This window comes from Xyrauchen texanus, chromosome 2 (assembly GCF_025860055.1).
Source record: "Xyrauchen texanus isolate HMW12.3.18 chromosome 2, RBS_HiC_50CHRs, whole genome shotgun sequence".
Lineage (NCBI taxonomy): Eukaryota > Metazoa > Chordata > Actinopteri > Cypriniformes > Catostomidae > Xyrauchen > Xyrauchen texanus.
Window position 1 is genome coordinate 27,797,888 of NC_068277.1, and position 23,805 is coordinate 27,821,692.

Here is a 23,805-nt window from a genome sequence, read left to right on the forward strand (position 1 = left end):
CAACACAACGTCGAGTGAGTGACAGAAGGGGAACCATAAATTCTAACCCAAACCCTAATTATGCCTGTATTGTATCTCTTTGACATTTTGTTAGTTGATTGGTTGTTCTCTCTGGGAATAAAATATGTTTTTTTATACAAGTTGTATGATATTATAAGATTTTGCCATTTCATACAAATTATTACTAGTTGTCATGAGACTATGTTGGTAAACACTGTGGGTGGAAGGAACGGTACGGAAGGTCTGGGAAACGTATTTGGAAACAACAATTTCCCAATTCCATTTGGTGCCACTATCAGCACAGAAATAACACACTTCACCTTTAAATAAGACTGAAAGCAGTCAATCAATTTCTCACAATGTATCAGCCTTTAATCTTTGCTTATGAACACATATACTCACTGAGCACTTTATTAGGAACAGCTGTACCCCTACTTATTCATGCAAATATCTAATCAGCCAATCATGTACAACAGCAAACAGATAAAGTTACAGCAAAAGTTATCATTGATAATTAACATTAATCTAACGTTAGCTAAATTAGGTAAAGTTAACATAGGCAAACGACGTTAGCTATCAGCCTTCTCGCTTATGTCGACTGACATATCCGGCTGCTTGTCATGAAAAGCAATGTTTAACATATGAAACGTTATATCTAGCTAGCTAATGTTAGCTAATTATCTAACATTAACTTTATTACCAACGGCTCTGACAACGTAACTATTTTCAGCATCTGAGGAGCAAGTTAGCTCATCATGTAACATTAGGCTATTTGTAATGTTAACTAATCAAGCTGAAGTAACGCTACTGTTTTAAATCCATCTCGTTTACCATGCTTTGTGGGCGTGACTTTTTTGCCATGTCATAAGCATACATATCTATACAACCAATGTGTTTATGATTAAATTACTACTAGAGCACAAAATTGTTTACAAGAGCACAACATTCTCATAGATCTAGCCTCTTAATTTTGCTCTCAAATTGCACCACATTGATGCATTTAACTTTAAAATGTACAACATTTTCTAACGGGGGACATGCCCCTAGATCCCCCTAGAGGGTTCGAGATCCACCCACCAAAGTCTCACAAAATCCTGTGGGTAACACTGCTTTCCCCCAATGCCACAAAACATGCATCCATTCAGGAATGTGTGTTTGAGACGGACAGTGTGTGTGTGTACTGCTCCAGCTGCACAAGAGAAAGGAGGATGTTTTGTCCAGTGTGCTTGACATGACACTGTGACTAATGATATAAAGATAATCTTAATGTTTAGACTGGAACTCTGTTCCACAACACACTTCTTGGAAAGATAGATTCAGCACAAGCATCTTCTCTTGGAAGGTTAGTGCATTTACTGACAATTTACGCATTTATATGCCCAATTTTACAATGATTATATTTTATAAGCCTAAATGATGCTTAATATGCTTAAATGGTTTTCTTTTATCAGGAAAAGGTCATCAATGATTTAAGCAAAAACCGATTAGAAAACAGATTTTGTGACAGTTTTCATTTGATGTCAAAACAACAGAAAATTGATTTCAAATTAATAATTTTCTTGCATTGTCATATTTTTTGAATGACGTGATGCACACCATTACATGCACACCACCAATATGTTGATAATAACTACCTAAAATAAGCTTTTTTCTCCCCAATTTGGAATGCCCAATACCAATGCGCTCTAAGTACTCCTGGTGGCGTAGTGACTCGCCTCAATCCGGGTGGTGGAGGACGAATCTCAGTTGCCTCTGCATCTGAGACCATCAATCCACGCATCATATCACGTGGCTTGTTGAGCGTGTTACCTCCGAGACATAGCGTGTGTGGAGGCTTCGCGCTATTCTCCGCGGCATCCAAGCACAACACACCATGCGCCCTACCGAGAGCGAGAACCACAATATAGCAACCACGAAGAGGTTACCCCATGTGTCTCCACCCTCCCTAGCAACCGGGCCAATTTGGTTGCTTAGGATACCTGGCTGGAGTCACTCAGCACACCCTGGATTCGAACCGGCAAAAATACGCTTATTAAAAAAATTCACCAATGATTGAAAAACGTTTTACGTGAGACTTTATTTCTTTGGCTTATTCTCTGTTTTTGATGCCAGAACATGCTAAGTCATGCACACAACAGAACGCTGATAAATGTTTTTACATGCAAAGCTAAATCAAAGTGATAGCCAAAAATCTATGTGTACCAATCAGTTTCTGCTTACACATACACTTAAGCTTTCTTTGATAAAGGAACACTGTTTAAGGTGTTCACATTGTTTTTCTAACTTAAGAGGTTTTTATTTGATAACATTGTGATTATTCTAATCAATGTTTTAATAATTAATGATTATCTTTGATAATAATTAATATTCTATTGAATTTGATAATTGATGGTTGTCTTTGATGATTGTTGTTAAAAGGATTATAAAGCTAACATTGATTCTAATCAGTGTTCTATTGATTTTAACAATTGATCATTATCTATGATAATAATTAATTACTGCTAATAACCAAACCTGCTCCTAAACGTAGAGCCCTACAGTCAGTGATTTACAAGCACTGTCAGTCGAAAATTCATGTCATGTAGTTCAACTTCAAACCTTTTCCCCTCCTCCATTTAATTCAGATGAGGAATGGTCCTTGTATTTGTTATGCCCTGTGCGAATACAAATTGCCCAATGGGTGTTAAAGCACACTCAACTAGAGGCATGGCCTCTTCATGGGCTTGAATGAATGGTGTGTCCTTACAAGACATATGTTTTGCAGCAGGGTGGTCTTCTTAAAACACATTTGCAATGTTTTACAACCTAGATGTAACATCTCTCACATCGCAAGTCCTCTCTGTCTAGAGTACTTGCTATTTTTTTGGCCAAACTTATATTCATGCCCCTCTTTTTAGTATGGGCTCTCTGTCATTTTACACAACCACTTGCACTAAAACAGTTGTGTTCCCAAAGTCACATGCACTTCATTATGGATACAATTTCCTTCCCGACTGGGTTCGTGAAGGGGCTAATCCATACTATTTGCCTATATTTCATAAATTTATTCTGAATGTTCCCCTCCTGAAGAATGGTGTTTGCGTACCCGCTTTTATACCAGACAGCTTTGTGTCTAAAAGGGTGGGGCTTAAAACACCATGCGTCAGCTAGGTGATGCAATGTCTCGTTCCATTTGTCTCAGGGAACAGTGGTTACATACAGACCGAGACAATTTCTAACATCAGCGTATATCATGTAATCAAATATTCCAGCAGATGGACAATGCACTTCTCTTCAACCTCACAGGAACAGTTAATGATTCATATCTACTCCAGAGCTTTTCTTCACATTGCCAGATCATCAACAACCCCATTTATAATCACTTCAATGTTTTGCACTTTTGAACCATCTAAATCCACTGCAATTCTCAGGTTAGAGAGCAGCCTGGTAGGAAAAACCTAATTAGCCCAGAGCGAGTATCCTATTGGCCAATATATCTTACGTATTGACGAAAACACTCTCACCAAACATCAGTGCTCTGGCCATTTTGCAACTACTTTTGATGGCGTGGAAAGGAGTCTGCCTGGCAGCATGCTATGGGGTGCACCTATAGCCAATTATGCCTGTCATCACTGTACTAACACTTCATTGCAATACAAAAAGCCAGAATAGGGCTTTTTTTCTTGGTTGGTCTTTGTATGTGTGTTAGTTTGCATTAGTTTTTCTGTGTTTCCACAATTCCATATGAGACTGCATCAAAACCACCACAGAACCAGCAGTTGCCAGGACACTAGAAACTTCTCTTATTCCCCTCATTTGTGTTAAAGGTAACCTGACGTTGTACAAAAACACTATTCGCCTGCACCCTTGAATCTTGAGGGCGAAATTATTCCCAACCGATTAACTCATATGAGCTGATTCTTTTGAATCTTCACTGCAAAACGTACAGCGCAATGTACATACACAAGATATTTTTTATTTTTATTTTTTGTAATTAGTTGTATTTTATATATAATAATGCATTAACAAAATATTTTAATTAATACATTTGTGTAATCATCTTTTGCAAGAAGCAGTTTTGTTAAAATCTTGAATGATCTCATAATTTCGTAACAGACAGCTGAGGGAAGTAAATTTAATAATAATTGCTTTTTTCATTTCCAAATACTTCTTCCTTAAAAGTCCTAAAAGAATAGTATATAGAACCATTAAGGAACAAGAATCTTTAAGAGGAATCAGAATCGGAACCAGAATTGCTAAATTCCTTACGATTCCCTTCCCTATTCTCCTTTATTATAAGCTTATTTTGTAGGGCTAAACAATTAATCTAACTAAAATAAAAATCACGATATGACCCAGTGTGTTAATCAAAAAACTTCAGTTCCTTTAGTTTTCTGCTGAAATAAAAGCTTCCTCCAAAATAAAGGCTTGAGAATTTAACCAGACAAACAAAACTACAAGCAAATTAAGAAATTATTAAATAAATAAATGACTATTTATTATAATTATTATTAATAATAATAATAATTCTAAAATTTAGAAACTAAGATTTCTGTAATCATTTCTTAACATAAATTATTATTACAACGATATTAAATAATATAATATTCAGGTTGACTGGATTTAAAAAAGATTATGATAAAAAGTGAGCTAACGCTTTCACAAATTGGACAAAATATTTACAGACAGATGCAATGTGAGTGTGATGTTTTTCCCTTTGTTTCACTGCTTTATATACAGTATTTATTTAGTTTGGTTGTTTTAAAGAGGACTCAAGAGTGAAATCCCCTTTAATTTAGGTAAAAAAGGAATCACATACACTTTTTTTATGTATATTTTTATGTTGCAGTTCAAATTGAAATCAGATTATTTGTCCAAATCTACTATTGTATTTGCGTGAACATGTCCAATACAGGCTTTTTTCATCTTCTTTATTTTTATTTTTTGACATTTTGCCAATAAGCACAATCCCAATACAACAGCCTTAAGTGGGCAGCACAAGAGATGGCCTTGCACATTTTTGTAGTGCTAGTTTTTGTGAGAGAGCCATCTTGTCCACCTTGATGCCGACCACCTCCACTGGGGTGAAGAATTTGAGGAAGTGCAGAGTTATGTAACATAAGCTTGAGTATGTAGTCCCTGCACTGTGAAAAAGATGGAGCTTTTAGAGTGATTGCTGAAAGTCAGGGTCTCATCTGCTGAGTATGAAAAAGACTTCTTAGGTAAAGCATGAGCAGGCCCACTTGGAATCTGTGTGCACAGAATTCCGAAGAAAGCTCTACAGATTTCTCCAGAATTGTCATTCTCCACAAGCACAAGCTCTGCCCATCATACATGTTTGATTATTAAAGATTTGGCTAATTTGATAATGGTTTTAGCTACCAATAAGACTGTAGTACTCAGGTCCATTTAGCACATTTGACCATGCTTAGATCTATTCATGGAATTCCACAGATTTTCCCCCAAAATCAGCACACAAAAAATAGAGCGCAAAAGCCAGGTTATGGAAGTAAAAATTCCATTATTTTTTTACATAGGGGAATTGATTATTAACCATAAATTATAAACATTTTTATTTTTTCCTATTTTCAAAGGGCCCAATTTTAAGAGTTCTATGCATTAAGTCACAGAAATAGAGCCAAAATACGTTTTTAGTATTAAGAAAAGTAATGTTGTGATTCACCTTGGAGCTGACTGGTTTTCACAACTTAGAACTCTTTTAAAAGGATTTTAATCTAATCACTATGGAAAAAATTAATGGGCACAATATTTTCGGAACCAAGACATCTGAAAAAGTGAGCGAGCACTGTTGTCTGTCTGAGCCTGTAAAAGTAATAAAATCTGAATAATCAAGTGGTCTGCATTCATAATATGTTTAATAATAACACAAAACAATAACATTAAAATCAAACATAACTTTACAGAAGGTCTTACAAGTAAACAAATCATGCTGATTGTTAAATGCCAGTGAAGAATTGTCATCAAATGTCCATGGAAAGGGGTCCAGAGTGATTACGGTGTACACCAAATCAAAATGTAAGTGTAAGTGGTTGTTTAATTATGTTTCCTGACCATTCAGTGATTTCCTGTGGAATTAGTTAGATAAACAGGGTACAACGGGGTTAAAGGCACACCTTTGCTTTTTATGATTATAAATTTTATCAAGATTGAAAAAAATATGCATTGATACAAAAACTGAGGAGAGTGGATACAGTGACACCTGGGACGGAGAGGTGCAGCTGTGAGTGGAGTGGCCAGGCCTAGCTCTGCTCCTTCCCCACACTAGGGGTAAAAGGCCCCCGCACTTGAGCAGAATGCCCCCCCACACTTGGGGTAAAAGGCCCCAATGTTTGGGGTAAAAGGCCCTCACACTAGGGGTAAAAGGCCCCCAAATCAGGGGTAAAAAGCCCCCACACAAGGTAAAAGGTCCCCACACTAGGGGTAAAAGTTCCCACTCTTGGTGTACAAGGCCCCCGTGTTTGGGATAAAAGTCCCCCAGGGGATTAAGGTTAAATAAATAATTGGACTATAGTTATAGGGAAAATTAGTAAACTTAGGCAAATACATTTGAGGCAGCAAGTGTTTTTTGAGTAACAAATTAAGCAACAGCAAGAGAGAAGCAGGCTATTGTTACTAGAGATGCACCGGTCGACCGGCCAGGGACCGGAATTATTTTTCCGTATGCTCGGCCGGTCAGCCTCACTTCTTTCCGATTCCAAGCCAGTCCGTATTGTTGCCAGCGGCGCAGGCAATAACGTCACAGCCGCACGTAAACATGTAATTGGTGTGGAAGATCTTCACTGTGAGTGAAGAATATATAAAGTTCGAAATGTATAATAATTGCAAGGCCAAAGTAAACCGTGGGGGAACCACCACAATAACTTTCGGATAACCAAACCTAATTAGACATTTATAACACCATCACCCAGCTGAAAATGCCCATTTTAAAAAAGAAGCTAAAAAGTGAAAGTGGCTAAAGCTAGCCAGAGCTCAGAGCCAGCCACAAGTCAGAAGCCTCTCCTATCATTCCTTGGTATGAGCAGCGACAAGACCAAAGCAATTACGAGGAAAATTATGGAATTCATGGTCCTGGATGACCAGCTGTTCTCCATAGTTGAGGACAGAGGCTTCAGAAATCTGATACATTTCCTCGATACAGAGTAGGAGGTACTTTTCCTACATCAAGTTGCCCGAGTTGTTTAATCTTGTGTCATGTAACACATGCAGCCTGTTATCTGTCAACATTTGGTTACACAAATCCGGGAGAGGGGAAGGGGGGTGCTAGATGGCAGAGGCTGGCTAAATACATCCAAATTGTGCCGTTGTGATTTAACATAATTTTTCCCACCGTGTCCGATATTAAAATCAGTGCGACACACATTGCAAAAGGCGTGGGCATTGTCGGTATGGCTTCGGGATATGAAATTCAATTCTTCCATCCAGCTGTTGTTAAATTTACATGTATATTTTGTTTTTTTCACCAGAGCACCAGCTGAGTCTTCTCCTCCCCTCTACCAGTGATGCTTGATTTAACATCCCGCGTCTACTGCCTGCGCAGATATCAACAGTGCAACTGGGTTGTAGGTTGCCAGATTGAGGACACAAATGATTTGTAATGTGTATGATGTGTTGATTATGTGAGTAGGATGTGTTTCATTCAAGATCTGGCAACTTCACCACCTTGGAATAATATATTGATGTGATTATTCATATAACGTGGTTTGGGCCATACAAATTACGGGAGTTTTTTTGGGAGAAATAACAAAACGGGAGACTCCCGGGAAAAACGGGAGTGTTGACAGATATGGTCACGAGCCGTTCCCGAAGCAATGCTCAGTTTTACAACTGATATTTGTACATCTAATGTAAGTTGAGTGTATTGGACACTTCAGTTTTTAAGATCTTTGGAATTGTTTTGTTAGACGAGTAATAAAGAGAAAAAGGTCCATTTATAAAAATAGTGGACAATGACATCTGTTATATAAAGCAACTTATTTGCAGTTAATTTTTATTTCTACCTCTTTCCAGTCACAGAGCACTTTATTTTGAGAGTTGTTTAAGTGAGAGAAGATTCTTTGTAATGTTTAATAATTTATTTTATTATGAAAATAAAATGTAGCATTGAAGAAAGGTAGATTTTGTTTGTATATATGGTCAATAATAGTTCTTAGAAAGAAAATCGGAAAAAATCGGTATTGGCAGGTACACTTGCAAAAAATTGGAAATCGAAATCGGCCAAGAAAATTGCAATCGGTGCATCTCTAATTGTTACTTTTACAAATTAACCACTTCAGAAATGGTGGACTTTTTTCTGCTAATTTCAGTCACATTTGGCATTTCATAACATCTCAAAGTATTGTACAGACCAGGGGTCGGCAGCCTATGGCACGTGTGCCAGCATTGGCATGTGGAGGGGTAATCAGTGGCACACCAGCAATGGTGAGAAAGGAGTAGAAGGCCACGGTAGACTATTTTATTTACATACGTAAATTCCAATCTACATCTTGATGTAATCCTTCCTCATGATCACGCAGCATGTTTTCATGAGCTGAATGGGAGGCTCATGAAAATGTGATTGATTGTGTATTATTTGTGATTGAAATTAATAGAAAATGGTTAACCGTTTCTGAAGTGGTTATTTTGAAAAAGTAACAATAGCCTGCTACTCTCTCGCTGTTGCTTAAGTGCAAGTGATTACCCAGCTCTGTGTGATTTAGTCAAATGTAGTCAGACATAATATACGTTATCAGTAATCAAATAAGCAAATTTGTGACATTAACTGTTAACTCATTTTGTACAAAAGGACAGGCTTTCTTTCATTAAAGCACTTTCACAAGATGCTCTGTAAAAATCCCCATGCAAGATCACAGCCATTGATCAGGAAAATTAAAAAATGGTACTCCATGTCAAAAAGGTTTCCGAACCCCTGCTATAGACAAATTATCATGTAATTGATCAAATGATTGGATCAGTCAGTGTGAGCCCACTTTGAACACTCTTCATACCAAATCTATTCACCCCACTTAAAAATAATTGTGGATTTAGGCCATGGAACAGGGGGGCTTTTTATCTCATCTTTTCACTTATTGGGCAGTTATTTTTTTAAAAAAAACTTTTATTTTAATCACCTTGAACAATTTTTTTATTTTTGTCTCAAAATAAATGTGATGATTTCAGCTACATAAATTTGCAACATTTAAAAATTATTCAATATTAGATCAAATGACTTCAAAATCAAACTTTAGACATTGCATGAAATGATCTCATGGAATATTTTGCTGTGTATAGTGACAAACAGGTGTTTAGGAAAGTATGTATTTTACCCCAGGGGGCCTTTAGCCCCTTTGTACCCTATATATTTAATCACTCACATTAGGAGAATTCTCTCTCTCTCTCTCTTTAAATCTAAGAAAAAAAGAAAACACAACTGGCTTTCAAGAGAGATTTGACGAAAGAAAGCGCCTTCCAACATGTTTTCCTAACACGCACATCGAAATTACCGGGCGAAAGAGTTGTCCAAGCCACAGAGAAAGTGATCTTAACCGACCAGGAACATTGGAGAATATAGGTTAGCGGGTTAGGAGTGTCAGACCCTTTTTCCGAGCACAACTAAAACTCCTCAAGCGGCCGGATCCATAATCGTACCTGCCTCCGTCCTCTGGTTACGTAACCGGTCAACGAGACAGTGGCGTGTCAGCGGAGAGAAAACGCACAACACACAGGGAAACACTGCCCTACTCTCTTTAAAGAAAGGATTCTCTGCAGCTGTGGTCAGACATAACCCCCAATGTGTTTACACGGACAAAGACGTGAAAATACTTCTTCATATCCACTCCTTCTGTGAGTGACTTAGCCTGTTACATAACACACACACACACACACACACACACACACATATGCGCCCGCGCAGGCGGTGTTTCGAACCCTTGAGTGTTGCCTAGCTAGACATCATTTTTGGGCGTTTTAAATGAGCGCCTGTGATACCCGAAATGTTGTCTAGGTAAACGGCTCACTGGATTTTGAAACAGCCACAGACATGCCTGCCAAATCCAAGCGGACTTGAAATCTGCTCGGACTAAATTGTCAACTATGAGCGTCAACCGACACATTAACCGACATCTTTTTGTTGTTGTTGTTGCTTATCCCCAAACCAGAGCCATATAAAAGGGGTATGTCTGTACCAAGTAAAAAATAAAAGGCTTTTTGCTCTAGTACACACTATGAAATCACCACTTTGCTATGCTAATATAATCTCTTCCGTGCAACCCTAAAATGGAAGTGACGAATTATGAATATTAATACCTTTGACTGAAGATATTTTTATGAATATATGTAAATGTCGACTGCACACAACGATAGCAGTAAATAAAGGTGTGACAGTCATGGAAAAATATAACACTGTTTCATAATAGTAGTAATATATAATGCTAGTAAAAAGCATGTGACTTACATGTCAGAAATGACAGGTAAACAGGAATGCCTGAGCTACATATTTGGACATTATGTCCAAGATTACACAAGTACATATCCAGTAAGCATGTGCTTGACTATCACCAGGCCTACATATATGTAAAATAACATGATTTTTCATCAGTCAGATTCGCTGTAGTTTTTCGCTGTTTCAGAGGTAAAACGAAACGCATAAGTGACACATGCAATGACTTTGGAGTTCAAGATAAAGCTGCTTTACACGATCAAATATATCTCCCATAACTTGATTAAGCAGGGATATCATTCACAATCAAGCCTTTTTTTTCTCTTGAAGCTTACCCTTGTTGGTACTTGAGCAACTCCGCCGCCTAACTGGTGCTGGTTTCTCGGTTTCAGCCTCGCTGTCCGGTTTCACCGGGCTGTCCTGCACCGAAGAGCCCGCTTCAGAAGCGCTCTTACTCGGCTCCGTGACTGACTCTGGCGGCGACTCCATATTTATCTACTGGTATCAGTTACTGTTACAGAATGGGGTCGTTTTGTAGACAAATTGCGATTCCCTTTACATCGTCTATTGGTGCGGGTTGCACTTGAGTCTCTGTGAGATCTGTTAGTGTTCATGGGAGCGGGTGTGGCCCTTCTGTCCACAGACAGCGCTGTTGAGCTCGAGTCACGGTCACAGCCACACCATTGAATACACCCCGTCTAAAATTAGACGATTGAGTTTATCTATAAAATCATAAATGTCGTTGGCAGATAATGCTCTGATCCATACTATTGCCATTATGTGCCATTCGCCAGTGTCCGAGCACGATTTGGGTCTATAAATCAAGTTAAATAATAATATTTATAGATAATTTATTCTGCAAACAAATGAACGCTCTGTCAAAAAGCTTTGTGTGTAAGGTATTTGCTGTGTTGATGAACATTTGCAGTCGTTTGTCAAATGTTTGGGGCAGCATGCAGTGGATAGCCATTATTAGTTAATGGGCTGATTTACTCAGTTATTCCCAGGTTGTCTAGTCAAGACTTGTATTTTCTTTCATGCACACAGCACAGCATGTTCGGCATGTGATGAGTGAAAATGCTGCTGACGTACTTCCGCTAAACTCCCTCCCATTGAAAATGCACGCGGTGTCATGCGTGGACTCTGATGTTTATTATTAGAGGGAATATGTATACAGTAGTGCAGGATATGCACAAAACGTTAATTTAGTATTCTGCTACTGCTGTTTCAGTCAACCTACTTGCATTGTGCTTGCTCTGTAGTACAATAGCTAGAGACATTGCCCTTGCATGCACGCATTCACCCACACACCAGTGACATTTTAACATGAGGTTTTGCATGGCTGAACTGCCTAGACTGTAGTGGTAAACTCTTTGTCTTGACATTGTTCTGTTTTGGCCCCTTCGTTCTCTGATGTATTGCTCTTTTTAATATTCACTAAACACAGCGATGCTCAAGTAAAATACAGTTAAACTGAAATGTAACAATGCAATACTGTCAGTTTTCATGTGGAGCAGTGGCTCTCAACCAGGGGGCCTCATGACATTCCATGGGGGGGGGGTCATGAGTCATGACTTAAAATTATGTAAAATAAGTTATTAAGCAATAATATAATAATGAAACTTAATATAATAAATCTGAAAATGCTAAAACCCACTAAAATCAAGATTCAAACTGACCTCTTAATTCTACAACTGTTTTTATTGAAGAATATACAGTTCTTGAAACCTCTAGAATCATAAAATTAATGGCAATTGCTTACTCTAAATATATATTTTTTTAAAGAAATAGCTGAACAGCTGAAATCCACCGTTTGCTTTAGAGTTCTGTTGGTGTTTATATTGTGGAAATTACCATCTGACTGCTCATTGTCCAGCTTATTACAAGACTACATGCAAAATAAATACATAAATTGACATGAAATAGTGATTTGCGTTGAAGTTATATAATTATGTGAGAAGAAAGAAATAGCTGAACAGCTGATTTGCACCTCCAGTTTTTATTGGAGTTCTGATGGTGTTTATTTTGTGAAAATTACTGCTCATTATCCAGCTTATTACAAAACTACTTGCCAAATAAATAAATAAATGGACATGAAACATTGATATGAGTTTAAATTATTGTATTTACTTCTTTGTATAGATCGCAGGGTGATTTAGAAGTAGGAAAGATGACTCAATATCCAGATAACTGGTCTGATAGGAATTAATCCCTAGATGTGCAGTTGTTTCTCAGAAATATTGGCACCAATGAGCAATCAGAATAGAGTATTCCAGAGAGCCACGTAATAAACCTGTAATAGCTTTCACACTGCAGAGCAGAGTTAAAAGAATCATCTAGATTCAATACAAGTTAGGCTCAATCGACAGCATTTGTGGCATAATAGTACATAATACATATTGATATTATAATATAATATCACAAATATTTATTTTGACTTGTCCCTTCCATTCTTTAAAAAAAAAAAAAAGCAAGCAAAAATAATAATGTGGCACTTACAATGGAAGTGAATGGGGCCAATCCGTAAATAGCCGCAAGATGTAAACAATATTTTACAGCAAGATTTTAGAGTGATAAAATCGCTTAATAACATTTTCTGTGTAAAGATTTGTCCAATTATACAATTTTATTGTTTAACTTGTATATTTTGTTATTTGTTGCAAAGACAACATAAAACTGTAATCCCAAATACGACAATTTAAACAACTTTACAGCTCAACTAATCCACAAATTTTAACAGAATAAGTGCTTTCATAAAATTATAATCTTCACATATCTGTCTTTAAAATTGGCCCCATACACTTCCATTGTAAATGCCTCACTGCAACCTCAATTTTTGCTTTTTTCTTAAATACATTTCTGTGGTAAATAACATTATGCCACAAATGCAGCCTACTGGCTTAACTTGTACTGAACCCATAATAGTCCTTTAAGACATAAGACCGATCATAGATCAAACACTACATAATTTTACTGTGCTACAGGTATATTTGCAACCTCACCTAAACCTTATGAAAGTGTTTTTTGGCAAGACATTTTGGATGTCTCCATTATCTAACACACCAGACAAACCATCAGCTCATTAGTAGAGTGCTTCTTAAACTCAATTGGGTGTGAATCCAAAATATGCAGTGCTATGGGTTCCCAGGACATGGATTAGTTTTGGTGTCCAATGAATTGTTATGTAAAGGCTGAAATATCTGTGAACAGTATAGTGTTTGAGTTGGTTATCTCACATAGTAATGCAAAACAGTAAAATATTTATACCATAGGGGTGCAAGAACACAGATCTTCTTGAGTTATTATGCCACTTCATACACAATTTTGTTCTCTTTGTTGGAAAGCATAGCCTGGGTCTGTATGAAGCCGCAAGACTGACCTAATTAATTCATATTTTTTACATCTTCTGCTGTGTGCCCGCTGTCTGCACAGTGGCATTGTCCTGTGGGTGTGTGTCTGGTCTACTGATGCATAGGAAATAGGAGGACATGGAAAGACCCACAGCAGAGGGCATGAGATAACCAACCTCTTCTTTCCTGCCAACACCAGGCCAAGAGGGTCATCTGCACCCACATACCGGAAGCATTTACTTAGCAACATAGATAAAATCCATTGCCAGGTGATGTGACACTACATTTACTTGAAAATATATTGCTGTGTCTTTATGTATGAAGAACTTTCCTTGCCCTAGAGACACACACCCCCTTTATATCTGTCTTGGTTACTTCAAGCAAACAAGTAACCACAAAGGTTGAGTTAATATCTTATCATAGACTCCACCTTTAGCTGAAGGTTCTGGAACAGCAGTGACACACATACATCACTTTCACTACATTGTTATAATACATCATATCTCTACAGTGCATTGCTTATTTCCTAAGTGCAGAAAAATGGAGGTAAAAGAAAATGAGTTAGAAAGGAGAGCACAAATTTCAACCAACAATTTTTGTGTCTCATGTGTGGTTTTATGTCATTATTGTGTAAATGGAACAACAGATGATTTAATGTTCTGGAAAGATGATCCTTAAAAGAGAATTATTTTTTTTTTTCTCAACAAGATTTGTCCTTGAGCAATTAAGTGAACTGGACAAGCTTAACGTTGCACATTTCAGTATTAAACAGTAGTACAATTATTATTACAAGTACAAATTATAATCTATTATAAAATAGATATTTTAATTACAAAATATCTATTTTTTTCTCTTCCATTATCTCTCAACCCCCAGACCCCAAACAAAACAACAAAAGTAAAGGCAAAGTGCTAAAAACCAGTAATGCACCAAAAAAAAAAAAAACACAAAAAATGCAGTGATACATCCAAAACTTCAGTAATACATTTGCCAAAATATATTTTTAAACACAAAATTTACATTGTAAAATATAAGGGAATTTGGACACATTTTAGGCAGCAATGTGTTTACATGGTTAAACTGACAGATTCAGGTGTTACCCCTTTGGATGAAGCGTTGCGATTTCTGCCGAGCCATCTGATATTGCCGACGTGCACACTTGGCATTCTCGATTCCCTCTCGCAATTTCTGTGGAATTCGAGGCAAAAGAGGTTAAATAGGACACACAACGTTCTTGAAAGAAAATAAAATCCAGTAATTTTATTTGTCATGTATTGTCACTCTAAATGAAAGGTATGTGGGTATGCAAGCGATTAAACTAGAGCAACCTGTGAAACTAGCTGTAAACACAATTTGGCATCTGTGAAATTGCAAGGTAAACATAACAAAACAGGATGCTGGGTATTTTCCTTTCAATTAATTTACAATCATTACAAGCTACATATCATTTTTAAACACCAGTTCTAATATACAATCAATTCTTAAAATAAAGTTACATTTCCTATTATGAGTTTACCTCAGCCATGTGTGCCTCTTTGAAGTGTATCACTCTTACTAGCTCCTGGCCATCCTTTCTAATAATGTTCAGTGTGTTCTGGTCCTGCACCAACACCCAGAGTTGTGACAAGCAATGGCTATTAGTTCAATGTATATGTCACTATATCAGTTACACATTTATTACAATGCTGTTACAAAGCGTTAAGTCTACAAAACATTCAAACGTCAATCTACTAAATCAAGTTAATAGTGTACACACTAATAGTAGCATTTATGTACCCGGTAATATATCTTCAAATCTCCTTGCTCTGCACATGGAGGCCTTTGGAAATTCTCAAACTGGCATTCCCATTCTTTACTGAAATGTCCAATCAAATTGATCTCCTTAACACACATCACTCTCCTGCATGAAAAACAAATACACACACACATGCACGTAGTGAAATCTGAGCAAATGGAAACACTGGAACAAATTTAGCAATCATAATAATAGGTTCAGAAATTCTTTAATAATTTTTCTGATGGAAACATTTTTGGAATACCTGTTGGTGATAATGATATTAGTTTTTCTGTGCCCTGGATACTCATAGTGCTCTCTGAAGATCTCGCCATCCAACTGTTTAATCTCAGACCTCTGAAAAACATACACACTCAGTGCAACCAGCACACGGACACACACTGCTGTGCTGACGGTGCCCGAACGCCATTTCAAAAACTTTCTATAAAAAACTTAAATATTTTCAATTGAACAATCATCAATCATCCAAAATGTATAAAACTGGTCATGATCAGAGAGGAGTTTGGTTTATTCGAGATCACATGATTATGTGTCAAATCACAGGACTCAAGTAAGCTTTCCATTACAATTACAACACAGTAAAACAACATTAAAACAAATGATTAAAAGACATGTATAAATCAACGTGTTATATTAGATATAGAGTATAAAGAATATAGGAAAATACATCAGACATTAATTTCAACAAGCTCTGTAAAATGCTAATTTAGTTGTGTATAAATGAGTTTGATTATATTACCATTTTCATGTATTCACAATAATTAAGCATAAACATTATATTCATAAATATATTTTATATAGAGTTTAATATAATTAGAGATGCATGAAAATGTATTTAGATGTAAAAGTCAAAGAAATTAAAATGAAGTTTAGAAAAATAGACATTAGACTATGCCAGTTCCACATCCTAGTTCTAACAAATATAATTATTATTTAAATACTAATAATGAACATGTATCTAATGTCTTAAACTACCTTGTTATCCTAATTGAAATAATATATTTATAAAACTAAATACTTCAAAAGGGATATTGACTAATGAGGTTGCAATTGGATATATTTGGTGTTAACTGATAAAAAAAATAAAGGATATACTAATATAAAATTGATATAATAAAAATGTCTGAGGTATAATACTGAAATTAGTTTTGGCCAAATTAATAGGCACAAATAACATTTAAAACTTCAGATGCAGACTTAGGATATTACATAATTTCCTAAACACAACAATGTAACATTCTACTCTGGTTAGACCAGATCAAGCATTAGATTTCAGGTTTGGTTCTTGAGTTCTTTGAGTGCTATAGTTCATTGTGTTCTCAATTGTCTTCAATAAAATGGATATATGAGATAACACTTCCATCCCACCTCCCACCCGCATTTTATGTTTCCTCAGGCTGCATTTGGTAAAGGACAGAAAAGGGAGAAAACAAGGACTTATTAAATGACTACAGGACCAGGTTAAGAACATGAAATAATTTAATCACAGCAGAGTTGGGGTCAGTTAAACTTAAAGTACAATTTACAAGTCAGTTTTAATGCAGCACACAACTGCAACTGAAATTTTGACTATTGGATTTAGAATTTGGTACAGTGAATTTGTGTAAATCCAGATTAATTCGTAAAACTGACTCCAACCCTAAAACACAATTATTTGGTTATAGTTTCTACCCCTTCATTTGGTTGTTAATTGTTGTTTAATTAAAACAGAGGGTTATGTTGATTATAATCCTTCTCATTGGGGTCTATTAGTCTGATGCGGTGGGTTGACAGGTGACCTCACCTGAAAGAGGTCATAGCCTTCCGACGCATGGTGGTCATAGGGTCGTATGATGCCATCCTCTCGTATGAGACGCACTGGCCTTAATTTATTCACCTCCTCAGACGATTCTACCACCCTGCAAATCAACAGTCAAAAACAACTTATTAAACAACACATTAAATTATTATCAGACAAATTATCTTCTGGGATCTAGTGGTTTTATATCCAAGTAAAATTCAAAGGGCATTGGGTGAGTCATTCTTTAGAGCAAGTAGAGAACGAAATCTACTCCATTAAAGTTTATCTGAGCATGCCCGAACAGCCTTGAACAAACGTAATGCATCTCAAGAGTCATTTACACGCATAAACCTATGGCTTACAACAAAGTTTCTTTGTACCATTGCGTGCAGTTTTTGATTCCTTAAGCCCTCTCTCACCTGTGGTTACTTCTACAGTGTGAGCATGGAAAAACAATGTGATTAGTTTATACAGACAGTGTTAATCAGGTCAGGTGTATGCAATGGAGTGCGTAATGAATATATGGATGATTAAGCAGAATAACTGAGGTGGGGTGGGGGGTCTCAGAGGAGTGTAGTAGCATCACTGTTCCATCTTGTCGTGAAAGGCATTGGCATGAAAAAAAGGGCAGGAACACTATAAAACACAACATAATGGCCATCTAATATTTCCAGGGCACAATTAATGGCATGGGTGGATAATGTGATTGGTTAGCCTGGTCACGGATTGCCACTGAAGTTACGATGCTTCTTTTGCCATTGGTTAAACCAGGAAGAGACTTTGCAGTGCTGTATTATAGAGTCCAATGCATCAGCAGTGCAGTGAGCTTGTGCAGTATACTTGTTCTGACAAGCAGAGCAGTCAGAGAGAGAGAGAGAGAGAGAGGCATTAAAAGCACAAAACTGTTCTACTCAGCCCACATGTCCACCAGGATTCATTATTTTAAAAAATTCTAATTCTGCCATAATTTGCTCACCCTCATGTCATTCCAAACCTGCATGACATACTTTAATTTGCAGAACACAAAAGATGTTAAATGAATATCACGGCCATCTTTTCAATAAAATTAGTGGATAGTGCCTCATTTTAATGCTTAAAAGGGACCCAAAATTAGTCCATAGTGCAAGTCTTCTAAAGGCATACAACACGTTTTGGCGAGAAACAACCCAAGAAGTCTGAAATTATTTTTCAATGAAAGTTTGTTGCTTGTTCATAAGTGCTATGAAAGAACCTTGCACACAGTAGCACTTGTATTCATGTGAGAACTTTCATTGTTTAGCGGTAAAAGTTTTTAGGATTGTTTCTCACCAAAACATTTGGATGCCTTCACAACAATTGGAATTTGATGCAACTGCTGCATGGACTACATTTATGATACTATTGGGTCATAAGTTCATATATTTCACTGCCACTGTATTGAAAAGACGGCCCACAATATTAATTAAAATATCTTTGTTATGCATAAGAAAGTCAGATGGGTATGAAACTATATGAGGGTGAGCAAATTATGACAGACTTTTTTTTTTTTATTTTTTTTTTAGGTAAACTATACCTTTAATAGTAAATGATCACTTCCTTAAAACATAGTTATAAGGAGTCCTAGACGTAAGGCACACATTCTGCCTGTTTGAGCATGTGTGTTTGTATATGTATGTGTTTGCATGTGCTTCCATTCCAATCTGCATAATCTCTGTGCTGCTCTGCTCATTAGACTTACTATTTTCAAGTGAAAAGGAGTGTGAAGCTCAGAAGCAATGTTAAATTAATGGAAAAATGGGCACATGTTTATTAATCCAGTTGTAAGGGATTCTTGAACTGTAGATTATGGCATTCTCAACTTCCCACGATGCAATTCTTACAGTCCAAACATTCACACACCCTGCAGATTAAAAATGAATTCATGCCACCAAATGCACTTTTTTTAGGACCCAGGAGACTAAAAATACCAAGCAAACCCATTTGAAAGATTGCAGAGGGATCATTCACTGTCATCTCTCCGGGGACACTGACGCAACCTTGTTTCATTCACTCATACGCGCGCACGCACGCACACAAACACATAGACACTCAAGCCTCAAAATACTCACTGAACTAAAAGAACATACACATCCAGGAATTAACTTATAAAAATATGAAAGAAAGAGTCAGAAATTAGTTGACACACAGGAAAACAAAAAAGTAACACTACAAAAGACAACAAAGGCAAAAGAGACACAAAATAAGATAATAACACAGACAGGTAAGTCACGTGACATAGCCTACATTAGAAAATACCACATACCGTTGATCAAAGAAAAATGTTAAAAGTTGATTGCAAAATTTGAAATCAATTGACAGCCCTAGTACATACAAAATACATGCTCACTGTCTTAGCAGGAGTTTGACAGTTTTTCTAGATTTAAAGGAATATTCCGGGTTCGATACAAGTTAAGCTCAGTCGACAGCATTTGTGGCATATCATTGATTACCACAAAATGTAATTTTGACTTGACCAACCTTTTCTTTAAAAAAAGCAAAAATCTGGGTTACAATGAGGCACTTACAATGGAAGTAAATGGGGCCAATTCTTAAACATTAAAATACACACTGTTTCACAACTATAGCCAAACAATAGACGTAAACAATATTTGTGTTAACATGACATTGTGTTAGCAATATTACTCACAAGCAAAATCTTTTTTAGAAGCTATCAGAATATTTATGCACACGATTCTCTGTGTGTATGTGTGTGTGTGTGTGTACATATAACATCCATGTTTGTGGCATTATGACTCACCTCTGAATGCCCTGAAAAGTGCTGCTTGCCATGTCTACAATGCCCCCTGTAGGTCTGGCCACCACTCCAACCAGGCCTTTCCCAATGCCCTTAAAGAAGCCTGCTGCCCCCTCTTTCATCGCCCCTAAACACACGGTGTCTTAGTATACATTTATTTATACAGTTTCAGCTGTAAACAGGAATATAATGTTTGTGTATTTTCAATGTCCTATAAATAAAATGTTTAAACAAAAATATTGTTTGCCACTGTTGCATACAAAAACATATCAGATTGTAAACCGCCATACCTTCCACTGGTTTGGTCACAATTCCTGTTACTCCACCAACCATTCCCTGAATGAGAAAACAGAGACAACAGAGATTCAATTCACTTCATACACAAAGTAACAGCCTTATCTATAGTGCATAACATAGAACAGGAAACAAAGCACACTTGGAGCAAGAGCTCCAAGTGTTCATGCCATCAGAAAGTTGGATGCTGAGTAAAGTGGCCTACATTGTTTGTCTAGATTAAGGTTACTAATTCCTACTCCAGGAGATACACTTTGCCACATTTCCTTTCCAGAGTTTAGTTCCAACCTTGCTCCAAGACACCTGCCTGTATCTTATTTTCAAGTGAACACCAAAACCTTACATACATCTGAATATGCCCACTTCCCTATATAGCAGTGTTTTCCAAAAATGTTTCTGCCACGGCACACTTTTTACAATTAAACAAATCCCATTTTCAAGAACTTCCATGTTTTCTGTCCATTTTAGTTGCACATTTACTCGTAATGTTTGAAATTCGGCTATGCAAAAAACACAAGTTAAGTAGGTATGGTGTATAATGAGATCACAGGTGGCAAGAGTGCTGATTGGGTAATGAATAAAACAACAAATTTGAATCTTTTCTTATTTTTAGATTTGTTCTTGCAAATTCATTCTTGCAATGCCACAGCAAATAATTTTGTATTTATCTATTTATTTACATGGCTCCAGACTAACCTTAAGATTGGTAGCACCAGTGTTAAATTCTACAAATGGTCACACCAGAAATTGAGTTAGTCGCACTGGTCCAACTGAAACAAAATCTGTTATCTTTCACAATTTCTTTCTTTTTATCAGGATCTTGATGTTTAAAATACAGTCATCTGAAGACAAACAAAGCTTTTACACAGAAGTTCCAACGCATCCATAGTTTTAACTGTGGCATTTGCAATAAGATCATAGTAACCAAAAGTAAAACCATGATTAGCATTAACTATTAAAAAAATTATGGCATTTTTTTTATAAGAAAAACACATTCTGAAATTAAATTGTATCCTCTCACTAATATATTATATTATATATATATAATATAAGTTCATGGTAAATATATTTTTAATATCTGTGATGTGTGGATTGAAACCTTACAATTTCTGTCTGTTCATTGTGCAGATTTCGAATTTTTTACCTTGTCAATGCGGTTTAGAATGTTGAGGCTGTTTAATACAATTTTAAACTGGTTTAATCATCGACACATTATGGGCTTTCATAGATGTTTTAATAATCAATGCCGAATTCTCCACCCAGCCCGTTCTTCTCGCAGTTCTGTTTATGATGATCTGCGTGGCTGAGTGCTCGAGACCTGTCCAAGTGTAAATGCACATCCCTGCACTGATCTGTCCACTGAGCAGCGCTAACTGATCCAGGTAAAACTGTCTCCTTTCGCATTTGGAATGTTTGCCATTTGATATTTCTCATACAGCGAAAGATTAATTGAACTGTTAGGAAAAATGGTTACAAATTTTGTTTCAGTCCAGAGCCCTGATTTATTTTGTGGAATCTGATCATTTTCCTTGGTACAACTGACAATTTTAGCACAGTGGTTGGGAATCTGCAATATAGTATGCCAAACAGGGTTGGGGAGAACGGAATACATGTAACAGGATTACATATTTAAAATACAAAATATCAGTAACTATATTCCACTACAGTTACAATTTATATCATTGGTAATCCAAGTACGATTACATTAAAAAAGTATTTTGATTAATGAAAAGATTACTTTGCATTTTATTGTTATTTGTTTCATGTAGTATTTAGCCTAATCAGTTGGAAAATATTTATCTGTATAATTGATGCAATCAAAAGAAGAAAGTTGTTTACACTCTGTGAGGTTTTGAAGCAGGTTTGGAGCAGCAGAAACAGTTAACCTTGTGTTAAGTGTAATGTGAACATTCAGCTTTATGCTAAGCTAAAATGCTATTTCTAGCTCTTATACATGCAACTGTTACCAGGCACGATCATATATATATTTTATTTATTTTTGTCAAGAAAATCCACATTAGGTCATAAAGACATTTGATATTAATGCAATAGTATAATGCAAAAATCTTATTCTTGATGATAATTTTTGCATTGTTTTCCTGTAAAAACCACCTTTGTTAACTTATTTATAATCAAAACAAGGAGATAAAACTGCTAGTGCTGAAAAAGTAACCCAAAGTATTAAGATTATGTTACTCACCTTTATGTAATCTAACAGAATATGTTATAAATAAACATTTTCTGTAAACCAATTCTGTAATCTGCAGTGGAATACATTTTAAAAGTAACCCTCACAACCCTGATGCCAAATGCAGTATATCAGTTGAGTAGTGTGTCCAAATCCTCAGTATTCATAAAACAATAGGTGAGAAATACCCAGATGACCTACTGCATCCACTGAGATTCTGAAGTGCACATACCCTGGACACTTTACTATCCCACAAAGCCACCAAAGCAATCAGATTCAAAATGCTTAATTACAATAAAACAGTTTGAAAGCTCTTTTAAACTATAAGTGCTATACAGTAGATACCAAAATCGTTCAATTGTACTTGTTTAAAAACACCAGAGTAAATAATTTTTGCGATTGTTGTTACTTTGTCATAATTTTGTAAAGGGACAATGCCCACATTCCCGTATGAAATATGCACAGGAATGTTTTCATATTACTCATCTGCATTCCTCAAGAATGTACTTTATCAACAGACAAGAAGTAAGTTCTTCATCAAATGCAGTACATACTCTGAAAAAATGTGAATTTGGATGAAGCTCTAGATTTATTTAGAGTTGGAACTAAACTCTGTAGTAAGCCTGAGCATGTTTTTATTAGACAGAAATTGATTCAGTGCTGTGTAGGAATTTGTCCTCAGTACCTTGAGAAAACCCATGCCCCCTTTAGCTAGACTTTCTCCAAAATCTTTAGTGGGTCTGTTCATTTCCTCCCTCCTCTTCTGCTGATACTCTTTGTCCATGGTGATGGCAGCCAAGCCTTTGCCAACAGAGCCTGTTATACGAGACACCATCCCTGCTGCGCCCCCTAGAAAGATAATGTAAAAAAAAAAAAAGACAAGGTAATGCAGTAAGGGTCATGTGTGTGTGTGTTTAAGAGGGGCAGTGAGAGGGGGACATGCAGGATACCTTACCTACTGTGTGGCCCAGTAAACTACGAACACCAATAACAAATCCTTCGGCAAATTCTTCAGGTCCTTGAACAGCCCCCTATGCACACAAACAGCACAATTTTTCAAACACAGAGTAGAGTACACTAAGTAGATCGAAATAAAAAGTCTACCAGTGGACTGAAGAACAATAAACTTATATCTTGTCAGACATTTATGGATGTTTTGTGCACTTTAAAACAGTGCTGACTCTCTTCACCAAGTGGAGGTAGTTTATAAA

The 23,805-nt window shown here is 36.5% G+C and overlaps 2 protein-coding genes across 2 annotated transcripts in view; both read right to left on the bottom strand.

Annotated features, from left to right (window-relative positions):
- LOC127654065 (nuclear receptor ROR-alpha B) overlaps positions 1-11,048 on the bottom strand; it is an 81,090-nt gene extending 70,042 nt beyond the window's left edge. Inside the window, exon 1 of the mRNA XM_052141040.1 lies at positions 10,750-11,048. Within this exon, the coding sequence (XP_051997000.1) occupies positions 10,750-10,903 (154 nt within the window). The 5' untranslated portion in view covers positions 10,904-11,048. The remainder of the gene's footprint in view (positions 1-10,749) is intronic.
- A 3,316-nt stretch (positions 11,049-14,364) lies between these two features.
- LOC127654077 (intermembrane lipid transfer protein VPS13C-like) overlaps positions 14,365-23,805 on the bottom strand; it is a 90,844-nt gene continuing 81,403 nt past the window's right edge. Inside the window, exons 78-86 of the mRNA XM_052141059.1 lie at positions 23,550-23,625; positions 23,280-23,443; positions 20,403-20,448; positions 20,116-20,239; positions 17,343-17,457; positions 15,804-15,895; positions 15,541-15,664; positions 15,281-15,364; positions 14,365-14,952 (exon numbers count right to left, since the gene is read on the bottom strand). Coding sequence (XP_051997019.1) covers positions 14,854-14,952; positions 15,281-15,364; positions 15,541-15,664; positions 15,804-15,895; positions 17,343-17,457; positions 20,116-20,239; positions 20,403-20,448; positions 23,280-23,443; positions 23,550-23,625 — 924 coding nt within the window. The 3' untranslated portion in view covers positions 14,365-14,853. The remainder of the gene's footprint in view (positions 14,953-15,280; positions 15,365-15,540; positions 15,665-15,803; positions 15,896-17,342; positions 17,458-20,115; positions 20,240-20,402; positions 20,449-23,279; positions 23,444-23,549; positions 23,626-23,805) is intronic.